General features: G+C 38.5%; 1 protein-coding gene across 2 annotated transcripts in view; it reads left to right on the forward strand.

The window, feature by feature from the left end:
- The window catches only part of MTMR6 (myotubularin related protein 6), a 44,813-nt gene extending 41,772 nt beyond the window's left edge, over positions 1-3,041 (forward strand). For both annotated transcript variants that reach the window (XM_087436290.1, XM_004435270.2), the window contains one exon: positions 803-3,041. In XM_087436290.1, coding sequence (XP_087292416.1) covers positions 803-1,063 — 261 coding nt within the window. In that variant the 3' untranslated portion in view covers positions 1,064-3,041. The remainder of the gene's footprint in view (positions 1-802) is intronic.
- Positions 3,042-12,358: the final 9,317 nt, after the last annotated feature.

A 12,358-nucleotide genomic window follows, 5' to 3' on the forward strand; every position in this document is an offset into this window, starting at 1 on the left:
GATCAGTCCAAGGATTTGGAGACCGTGGTACTCTGCCAAAGAACTTTTAAAAATCTTCTTTTCTGTTAAAAAAAAAAAAACAAAACTGTTGTGTTCTACAGTCTCTTGTGGTCACCTAACAAACCATTATAGGAAAACCGTGTAAGAAAGCTCTTGGGGCCGGTCAGGTGGCATAGTGGTTAAGTTCGCACACTCCACTTTGGCAGCCCAGGATTCGCGGGTTCGGATCCTGGGCACAGACATATACACCGCTCATCAAGCCACGCTGTGGCAGCATCCCACATGCAAAATAGAGGAAAATTGCCACAGATGTTAACTCAGGGACAGTCTTCCTCAAAAGAAAAAAAAGAGGAGAATTGGCAACAGATGTTAGCTCAGGGCTGATCTTTCTCACCAAAAAAAAAACCTCTTTAGGCAATGTAAACCTTTACCTAAATAAGTGTGTCTCTGTTGTATTATATAGTCGTGATTTCAGGGTGACTGTCTTGTATACATTTCTTTCATTATAAAATGTTTACTTTTTATGCTTTCTAGGTAATGTATGTCCTTTTCAAATATGAAGGCCTAGTGTTCTTCTGCAGTCAAGTATAATAACTAAGCATTTTCCATTGCAAAAGTAAATAATTAGGATTCTTCTATGTCTTATTCATTTGCACTAGATTTTATTAATTTTTTGAGGTTTCATTGTGTATTGTACATAAAGAGAATATTTGCAAAAGCATGTTTTCTTCTTTCATCTGACATATATTGAACACGTAGTATGTGCAATTAGTAATTTTTTTCAAATTTTTATTTGTTTTAGAAAATTAAGCAACATGAAAATAAGCAAACAGATGGAGTTCTCACCAGGGAATCGTTACATTCAGTTCGTCCTGAATCACCTACCCTCAAAACTTCCTTGTGTTTTAAGGAGCAAACTCTGCTACCTGTGAATGATGCTCTTCGAACTATAGAGGGCAGCATCCCAGCAGATAATCGGTATAGTGAATACGCTGAAGAGTTTTCCAAATCGGAACCTGCTGTGGTCAGCTTAGAGTTTGGCGTGGCGAGAATGACTTGTTAGACTCATAGGGTATTTTCTGGACTGACGGTAGTGCAAGAAATGGATTATTGTGAGGATGATCTGTGTGCATGACCAAAAGGAATTTGTCTATTAATAATCTTAGAGTTTAACAGTAGGCTGATAGTTGAAGGATAATAACTGCTCTTGTGAGAGAAATAAGTCAGTTTAATTGCATTTCTAGCAAAGAATGACTTTCAGTTCTTTAAGAAACGAGTGGTATTGGCAAATTAACTCAAAACACAGTTTGTACTGTATACTAGTGAATTGACATTTCTGTATGATTTATATGTTAATTACAGGCAAACATGAATAGCCTTCTTTAAGTTTAATTTAATTACCAGAAAACAAAACTTGACAAAGTGGTCCCTTACTTAATAATTGACATGGCATGTACTTTTGATTATGTAACTATGTAACTATGAATATTTACATATTTTGCCTATTAGTGTTGTTTAATATTGAAGTGCCATGAAAAATATTTCTAAGAAAGCCTTAAAATCTCAGTTTATTCTTTACTCTTAAGTTTTAGGGCCTAGAGCAAGGTTTTTTGTTTTGTTTTGGTTTTGGTTAGCCTTGTTTTATTTGTAAGAAATTGCACTCTCATTACTGTAGGAGTTGCATGCTACAATACTTCTCTATGAATAGTTGTAGAAGTACACTGTTAAGTTCATGTTTAGTTGGTCCCACTTCCGTATTCAAAATTAATGAAACTGAAGGTTTTTTTCTGATTATAATTTGTTGAGTGCTACATTTGATGACTTATTTACAACTTTGACAGATTATTGATTTCTTGACTATGTATAAGCACATTTGACTGTCTTTTGTGTATGGATTATGCATTCTATTGGTTCTTATTTTGTGGTTGGTTTTATTCCTTTGATAACTGTAAGTTTAAAAAGCTAAAGCTCTAAAACTGTTCTTAGAAACAATGAATAGCATATATATATGTGTATTTTTAAACTGTTTTAACTCTCAATAAGTTGTTCTTCCTGGAATAAACTTTCAGCTTACCCCAAAGTTTTGGGGTTAAAAAAAGAGAAGTACAAATAGTTTAGGTTTTGCTTAGTCCCATGAATTTGAAAGCAGTCATTTCTATGTGGAACATTTTTTTCTTCTCTGTTAACATAGGGAAAAAAAGGAAAATTAAGGATAGCCTAGTAAAAAGTTAATGTTTAACAGAAACAACTTAAATGCCAGGAAGAGTTTCATTTTGCCATGTTATGTTAACTGTTTATTCTGTGTACTAGTACATATCTTTCAATTACACACACACACAAAATCACTTGCAATTGGCAGTATCACCCTGCTGGCTTTAAAACTGAAAATTTAAGTAAGATGGGTGGCATGAGGTATGATTCAAGGGTACTAGGAAATCTGCATAGAATCCCTCGTGCTTCTCTCTATTATACCCACACCTATTATATTAGTTTTAAACATAAACAAATACCTTTTTCAAATGGAACAAGAGCCTTATCGTATTAGAGCTTATCTAATCCTGTTTATTTTTCTAATGCTTTTCTGTAACGCATATTATGTAATAAGAAAAAGACTCTTTTTAAAATAGTAACAGAAATGCACTATAAAATACAGTTTGTGATTTAACCAAACCTATTTCCATATTTAAGCACTGGGACAGGAATCTTAATCTGTGTGACCACAAAGGGAAGCTTTTGTGCCTTGTTACTTGGTTTGAGTTACTGATTGTGGTTTTAGACCTTCCATGGTAGACTTCTTATAGTCAACTCTTTGATTTATTTTCTTAATCTTCAACTTGGGGCATGTATATGTTTGTTTATATGCTCACACATGGACTGAGAAATCAGTTAACATCCTAAGTGACCTACAGGGTATATGTTGGCAAAAAGCAGATTGTGTATATGTCTTATAAAATTGAATTTACATTCAGTGTGTTTGAGAATGTATAGCATGTAAATTATTACATATATTATTTAAAAGTAATTAAATGTTTCATGTTTTATTTTGAATGTTTTTCTTTTGGTAAAAACAAATGGAATCAAGTTGTGGTGGTTTTTTTTTTTTCCTCACCTAGGCAAATGGACCTGCACATTACCCTAATTATAACAAAATAAGGTTTGAGCAGTTCGTTTTCCAAAAGGTGGATGTTCGTAAATAACTGTTAGATACAAAAATAGTTTCCAAAATATTTAAAATAGGCATAGTAGGCTAAAAGGTTCAGCAGATTTAGTTGATAATGTCATTAAATTTTCCTTTTGCTCCTGTCACTTCCTGATGGTATAATTAGTATTTTATTATGCCCTTACCAACTTGTTGATGGAAGGCAATGTCTGATGAGTATGTACGTTCAAGGTGAAATGTCTCTCCAAAGGCAGATCTGGATGTAAATATGAGGAAGAACATGACTGGTGAGAAGAGTGTAACTTTATCTGGGAGTACTTTGAACAGGTTAGCTAGGCTAAAAGTAGCTCAGGGAATCTTCATGGAAGGAAGTCTTTTTTTGTTGTTTTAATTCTCTTTATTTGATGCGGTAGCAGGGCAGGGGTAGTGTCAGGCTAATCCTTTTTTCTTTTTTTTTAAGACTATTTTTTTAGAGCAGTTTTAGGTTCCCAGCAAAATTCAGAGGAAGGTCCAGAGATATCCCATATACCCTCTTCCGCTATGCATGCATAGCCTCCCCCATTATCAACATCCCCAACCAGAGTGGTACATTTGTTACAATTGGTGAACCTACATTGACACATCATCACCCAAAGTCCATAGTTTACGTTAGGGTTCACCCTTGGTGTTGTATATTCTGTGGGTTTGGACAAATGTATAATGACTTTATAGTATCATACAGAGTATTTTCATTGCCCTAAAATTTTCACTGCCCTTAAAATCCTCTGTGTTCTGCCTATTCATTCCTCCTCCTCCCCCCAACCTCTGGCAACCACTGATCTTTTCACTGTCTCCGTAGTTTTACCTTTTCCAGAATGTCATGTAGTAGGAATCATACAGTATGTGGCCTTTCAGATTGGCTTCTTTAACTTAGTAATATGCATTTAAGGTTCCTCCAGGTTTTTTTCACGGCTCCAGCTCATTTTTTTCTAGCACTGAATAATATTCCATTCTCTGAATGTACCACAGTTTATTTGTCCATTCACCTATTGTAGGACATCTGGGTTGCTTCCAAGTCAAGTTTGAATAAATCTGCTATGAACATCCTTGTGCATGTTTTTGTGTGGACAGAAGTTTTCAGTTCTTTTAGATAAATACCAAGGAGCATGATTGCTGGATTGTATGGTAAGAGTATGTTCAATTTTGTAAGAAACTGCCAAACTCTTCCAAAGTAGCTGTACCATTTACATTCCCACCAGCAATGAGTGAGAGTTCCTGCTGCTTCATATCCTGGCCAGTGTTTGGTGTTGTCATTGTTATGGATTTTGGCCATTCTGATAGGTGTGTAACCAGACTTGCTTTACCACCACCCCCCTCCCCCCCCGCAAAAGGTCAGCTTTAGAATACTGAAAAATTTCCAGTTGGCATTCTAAGTTGGATAAAATGCTGATCATCTGCAAAACTATATAGAGCAGTTGCAGACTTTTATCGATGATGTTGATCCATTTTCATTAGCAAGTTTTACCTTTTTTGTTGGCATTTGCATGCAGCAGTCCAATTTGCATTGATGTATCTTGATTGATTAAATAAAATAAAATGTAGAACCCATTTTTAAAAATACATAACTATAAGCTTTAGGAACCTGTATCTAGAAAAAAAGACAGCCTGTAATCTAGAATTATCTCAAAAAGAGTATATATGTTCTATTGTACTTGCCATCTTATAAGAAAATAAAACTAATTTCTGCCATTTTTATAAACAGTGCTACTCTATTTCTAAGCAAGTAAAATATCCTTTTGCACAACAACTTTTATAAAATAGTGGAATGTATAACTAAAAGTAACTTTCAGAAGCTGCTTAGTAGTAGACTCTTAAAGCCCTAGTCTTTGAGCTTCTGATTCAGCAAGTGTGAGTTGGGACTCTGGAGTTAAAAGCATTTGCGTAGCAATAAAGCATTTGCATTTAAAATATTTTGGAGATTCTGATGCAAAATGGTAGAAGAATCACACTCTGAAAAACACTGTCCTAAACCACCTATCCTGATCAGTAAGCATTTCTCTTGTTCTTAGAGGAAAGGCATAATTACTCTTGTATGAAGAGCAATAGATTGGGGCGCAGCATACTTCTGAAATATTGCTACACAAGTAGGAGTGAGAAATCTTTGTTTCAAGTCACTGAGAGTTGGGGCTCTTTTGTTACTGTAGCATAACCTAGTCCATCCTGAATGATGAAGCCATTAGCACACCTAAGAAGTTATTTCTCTGATTTTCTTTTAAAGTCCAGTCCCTCATTGTCCCCAAGTGGCCTTTTACTTGTTATTTTTGCACTCATATCCAGTTAAGGTTTATGCATTGTGTTTGGTTATGGCTCTGTAGTCTCTTTATCTTGAACAGTCCTCTCACCTTTCCCCTTTTGCACTGACTTCTTGAACCAGTCCAGTTGTAGAGTCTCACACCACTTTCTGCATTTGTCCAATTGTTTCCTCATGGTGTTGACACAAATAATCCATAATCTATAAATCAAAATTGGGGTGAGTTTATTATGAGCCAGATCTGAGGACCATATAGCCCGGCAGAGTCCTTTCACAAAGGAATGGAGCACACCAAAGAAGTGGAGTGTGCAGAGTGGTTAATATACCATCAAAGAGCTTGTGTCACGTGATTGGAATGTCCCTTTTACAATAGTTACGAGATTGCTGGCATAGCATTTCCGCAATTCCATGAACACAGCAGGTCGGTGGTCTCCAGCTGGGTGGTCACAAGGTTTAGCGCAGCAGGTCAGCAATCAATCCCTAGCCTAGGGAGAGAAGCTTATCCTTAAGGAAATGCCGATGTGGGGGAAGTTACATCCTTATCTTTAAGGGCGTTGTTCTTGTCTTTGGGACATAGTAAATACTTAAAGCAGATGTACAATGCATGCTCAATGGCCACCTGGCCACCCACGTCAGGCCCTTTTGGGAAAACAAGTTCAGGCCAAGTTAGTTTTACACCGAATGACTTCCTCATATACTCCAATATATCCTATTGCTTGTCATTTATTTATCAATGGTGTAGTTTAACTAGTTCTTCTGTCTGCTGTACCTCCTGTAAAGTAGGCACTGGATGAGATTCAGATTGAGCATTTTAGAAAAGATGATGTATACTTTGCGGGGGATCAGAATTGGCTACCCCAAAATATGTCTCTTTGGCATGAGGATTATTTTGGGCTGGTTACTTTTGAGAAACTGCAGACAAGGGAGAAGCTCTGAAAAGTAGAAGTTACCCTTTATAAGAGACACTTAACATTTGTAAGGGAAATCTCCATTTGTAAAGGTGTCTTTCTCTGTACCAGGAAGAAAGGGGGATGACCTTATCTCTAGAAACTCTTATCAATGTGGAATGCAAGGACTTAAATCGGCATAGTAACCTTACTCTTATTTACTGTGCTTTTCTGCTAATCTGCTGTAACTGACTCCCCCCACCCCCAACATCCTCCTTTGTCTTTAGCTGAAGATGGTATTTAAGATGACAACCTCGGCCATTTTGGCGATTTGCTCAGTGTTCCTGAGTTTCTCCCATGTATACATGATATCAAGCTTTGTTTGATTTTCTTCTATTACTCTGTCTCATGTCAATTTAATTTGTAGCCCAGCCAAAAGGACCTAGAGGGTAGAGGATTTGTCTTCCTCCCCTACAACTTCATTCTGAATTCCTCAGGAGAGTATAATGTCAGGCTGTTCTGCTGTTAGGATGCTAAATTGGTTGCATAGGGTGCACTTGGTTGATCTCCCCAGTGTGAAGGTAGAACTTTTCCTTTATACTTAGCAAATGTTCTGCAGGGTGATATTTTGTTATCAAAATGAATATCCCATTCCATAACAAGCTATCCATTGATGCTATTTGCCTGAATCAGTTATTTCATTGGGTGTTCCAAAATGGTGATTTTCTAATTTGTCTTCCTTTTTACATTTATTTGCTGGCATTCTTTAAAGAAGTGCTTTCACCCATCAAATGGGAAAATTCCTCTGAAAAAGGGCATCGTAAATGCTTAATTCTTCCCCTTTAATCACTGATTTTCAGAGTAAGCAGTTGTAATAATCACCTCCAAAAACTAGTTTTCTTTTTCTGTAGGGACATATACATATTTGCTTCTTGTTTGATTCATAATTAGACTTTTCTAATCCTAGATTATAAAGGAATTCACCCATATTCTTCTAGTACTTACAAAGTTTAATTTTTTTTGCATTTGACTCTGATCCATTTGGAGTTTGTTTTGGTATATAGAAAGAGGTATAGATCCAAATTTATCTTGTCCAAAATGGCTATCTGGTTGTTGCATTCATTTGTTAGTAAATTCGTCTTGTTGTCAGTGATCTGAGATGTCACTTTTATGTGGTTCTGCATTTTCCTCTTTAGCACGGGAGTGTCTGTTCATGCACCGAAACCATACAGTTGTATTCTTCATCAAGGCTATGTGGTAGAGCTAGTGCTGCCTCATTGCTTTTCTTTCTCAAGTTTTCTTCACTATTCATTTTTTATTTTAAAACAATCTCAACCATACAGAAAATTTGCAAGTACAGTAGAAGAAACTTTTTCTCCTGAGCTCCTTTTAGAGAAAGATGCTGACCTAATGCCCCCATCTCCTTTAAATACTTTAAGTATTTAAGTATTTCCTACAAATGAAGGCATTTTCATATAACCACAATGTAGCCATCAAATCAGAAAGTTAACATTATCACTATATAATCCTCAGACCCTATTGAGATTTTCCAAATGTCCCCCAAAATACCTTTATTTAAAAAGACAGTCCAGTCCAGAATCACATGTTGAATTTGTTTGTCAGGTCTCTTTAGCTTCTTCAATCAGGAGCAATTTCTCAGTGTTTCCTTGAATTTCTTGATCAGTACAGGCCAGTTATTTTGTACAAGTTTCCTCAATTTGGATTTGTCTGAATTTTTTTTCTGATGAGATAGAAAATATGTATCTTTGTCTAGAATATCAAAAAAGTAATGCTGTGTTGGTTTCTTGCATCTTATTGGGTGAAATCACCAAGTTTCAGTTTATTCTGCTACCTGTGGGGAGGACGGAAGAGTAGTGGAAAGAAACAGTGTGGAAGGGAAAATAATAAAAGCAAGACTTCTGCATATACCTTTTTATATATTTGAATTTTGAACTATGTGACTGCTTTACCTGTTTAAAAATCCACTAAATCAAAAAAGAAATAAGCAAATCCTCAAATTGAAAACAAAGTATCTCAGTTGTATATCAAATTAGTAATGTGAACAGAAAAATTATTTCAGGTGAATTTTGAATATAGTACTCTGTACATCCTTGGTAGGACATATATCAGGATAAAGAGAACTGCAAAGAAATCTTCCGTTTTACTCAGTATTTCTATTAGTAGTAATGCTGATTGTACTTTTGAAAGTATAATTTTGTATGTTGTAGAATAAAGCAAAAACTGTCAATATATTCATGCCATTGGAAACCAAGATTTTCACTCCAAGGGAAAAAGAGATACACATCAAAGAAGAAAACACTGTGGCAATGATAATTTGAATTAATATTGTTTAAACTGATGATTCTTAAAAATACATTTTGTAGCTCTGTCCATTGAAAGGGCCTAGAAGCAATGACACTCCAGTAGCAATGAGCACATCTAATGCCCCAAGTTGGATTTCTAAATACAATCCCCACTAACAGGACCAAAGTTTCCTTGGAGAGATGGCTAATTCCAAAACTGAGGTAGGGAAAGTACAAGGTGAGCCTGGGACATCTACTGTGTCAGAAACCAAACATATGCTCAAAACTAATAAGGGCATGTCAAAAGGATACGGAAGGAACTTGAAGGGGCTCCCCTGGCCAGCTTTAGAACACCTTGAGCAAAAAGAGCATTTACTCTAATTGATTACAAAACTCCGTATCCCTACAGAACAAGAGAGAAAATTAGATTTTGGAGGTGACTACTACAACTCCTTACCCTGAAAATTTTCCTGTGGTTATTTCCCCAGTTCTGGAATTCAAAATTGCAATAGACATACTCAGCAGCTGGCAGGATCTCCACATTGGTTCCCTGACCTGTAGAGTGAGGGCTATTATGGTGGGAAAGGCCAAGTGGAAGCCACTAGAACTGCCTCTGCCTAAGAAAATAGTAAACCAAAAGCAATACTGCATTCCTCGTGGGATTACAGAGATTAGTGCCACCATCAAGGACTTGAAAGATGCAGGGGTGGTGATTCCCACCCCATCCCCATTCAACTTGCTTACTGGCCTGTGCAGGAGACAGATGGATCTTGGAGAATGACAGTGGATTATTGTAAACTTAACGAGGTGATGACTCCAATTGTAGCTGCTGTATCAGATAGGGTTTCATTGCTCGAGCAAATTAACACATCCCCTGGTACTGGTATGCAGCTGGCAGCTGGCAAATGCCTTTTTCTTGCTGCCTGTTAGAAAAGACCACCAGAGCAGTTTGCTTTCAGCTGGCAAGGCCAGCATCACACCTTCACTGTCCTACACCAGGGGTATATCAACTCTCCAGCCCTATGTCGTAATTTAGTTTGCAGGGATCTTGATCAACTTTCTCTTCCGCAAGATATCACACTGGTCCATTTCATTGATGACATCATGCTGAGTGACCTTGCTCCATTATGCTGATTAGAGCAAGAAGTATTAACTACTCTAGACTTATTGGTAAGACATTTGTGTGCCAGAGAGTGGAAAATAATCTGACAAAAATTCAGGGGCCTTCAATCTCAGTGAAATTTCTAGGAGTCCAGTCATGTGGGACATGTCAGGATATCTCTTCTAAGGTAAAGAAAAGTTATTGCATCTGGCCCTTGCTACAATCAAAAAGAGGCATAATGCCTGGTGGTCCTGTTTGGATTTTGGAGGCAACGTGTTTCTCATTTGGTTGTGTTACACCAGCCCATTTACTGAGTGACCCAAAAAGCTGCTAGTTGTGAGTGGGGCCCAGAACAAGAGAATGGAAGTAGTATATACATGATTAGGCCTGAGCAGGCCATAAAGGCACAGGCAAATTACATGAAGTGGCCTAAACGCCTATGGTCCCCACTCCTGCTACACTGCTCTCTCTCTCTCAGCCTGCACCTATGGCCTCATGCAGAGTTCCCTACAATCAGTTGATAGATAAAGAGAAGACTTGGGCCTGGTTTACAGATGTTTCTGCACCATATGCATGGACCACCCCAAAGTGGACATCTGCAGCACTACAGCCCTTTCTGAGTCGTCCCTGAAGGACAATGGTGAAAAGAAATCCTCCCAGTGGGCAGAACTTTGAGCAGTGCACCTGGTTGTTCACTTTGCTTGGAAGGAGAAATGGCTAGATATGCAATTATATACTGATTCACGGGGTGCAGCCAATGGTTTGGCTGGATGGTCAGGAACTTGGAAGGAACATGATTGAAAAATTGATGACAGAGAAATTTAGGGAAGAGGTATGTGGATAGAACTCTCAGATGGGCAAAAAATGTCATGTTAAAATATTTGTGTCCCATGTGAATCTTTGCCGAAGGGTGACCTCAGAAGATGAGGATTTTAATAAGCAAGTGGATAGGCTAACCCATTCTATGGCTACCTGTCAGCCTCTTTCCCAGACCACCCTTGTCATCACCCAAAGGGCTCATGAACAAAGTGTCCATGGTGGCAGTGCTGGAAGTTATTCACGGGCTCAGCAACGTGGACTTCCACTCACCAAGGCTGCCCTGGCCAAACCACTGCTGAGTGCCCAGTCTGCCAACAGCAGAGATGAATGCAGTCTCCGATACGGCACTATTCCCTTGGGTGATCAGCCAGCTACCAGGGTGGCAGGTTGATTACGTTGGACCACTTCCATCATGAAAGGAACAGTGTTTTGTTCTTACTGGAATAGACATTCTGGTTATAGATTTGCCTTCCCTGCATGCAATACTTCTGCTAAAACTACCATCTGTGGACTTACAGAATGCCTTATCCATCATCATGGTATTCCACACAGCATTGCTTCAGATCAAGAAACTCACTTCACAGCAAAAGAAGTGTGGCAATGGGCCTATGCTCATGGAATTCATTGGTCTTACCATGTTCCTTACCATCCTGAAGCAGCTGGCTTGATAGAACGGTGGAATGGCCATTTGAAAACTGTTACGGTGCTAGCTAGGTGGCAATACCTTGCAGGGCAGGGACAAGGTTCTCCAGAAGGTTGTATACGCTCTGAATCAGTGTCCAATATATGTTGCTGTTTCTCCCATAGCCAGGATTCGTGATTCCAGGAATCAAGGAGTAGAAATGGGAGTGGCATCACTCAGTATTACCCCTAGTGACCCACTAGCAAAATTTTTGCTTCCTGTTCCCGTGATGTCGTGCTCTACTGGCCTATAGGTCATAGTTCCAGGGGAGGAAAGCTTCCACCAGGAGACACAACAATTCCACTGAACTAGAAGTAAGACTGCAGCCTGGCCCCTTTAGGCTCCTCATATCTCTGAATCAGTAGGCAAAGAGGAGAGTTACTGTGCTGGCTGGGGTGACTGATCCTGACTACCAAGGTGAAATTGGACTACTCCTCTACAGTGGAGGTAAGGAAGAGCATGTCTGGAACATAGGAGATTCCTTTGGATATCTCTTCATATTACCATGCCCTGTGATTAAGGTCAATGGAAAACTACAACAACCCAATCCAGGCAGAACTGTTAATGGGCCGGATCCTTCAGGAATGTAGACTTAGGTCACTTTACCAGGTAAGGAACCATGACCAGCTGAGGTGCTTGCTAAAGACAAAGGGAATACAGAAAGGGTAGTAGAAGAAGGTACTTACAAATATCAGCAATGACTACACAACAAGTTATAGAACAAAGACTGTAACTGTCATGAGTATTTCCTCATTTTCCTATGAACGCATTTGTGTGTGTGTGTGTGTGTATGAAGCAATCTCTTTGTTTTCTTTCTTCTCTTACTCCCTTATCATGTAACATACAATGTATTGACTTTATATCATAGTATTTAAGTATTGTTAATTTTATATCATAGGACTTAAGTTACAGGACATCAAGGAGAAGAGTAAACATCACTCAAGAACTTTATTTCTGGGCCGGCCCCGTGGCTTAGCGGTTAAGTACGCGCACTCCGCTACTGGCGGCACGGGTTCGGATCCCGGGTGCGCACTGACGCACTGCTTGTCCGGCCATGCTGAGGCAGCATCCCACATGCAGCAACTAGAAGGATGTGCAACTATGACATACAACTA

The sequence above is a fragment of the Ceratotherium simum genome, chromosome 10, assembly GCF_057802395.1.
Source record: "Ceratotherium simum simum isolate JZ-2026a chromosome 10, ASM5780239v1, whole genome shotgun sequence".
Lineage (NCBI taxonomy): Eukaryota > Metazoa > Chordata > Mammalia > Perissodactyla > Rhinocerotidae > Ceratotherium > Ceratotherium simum.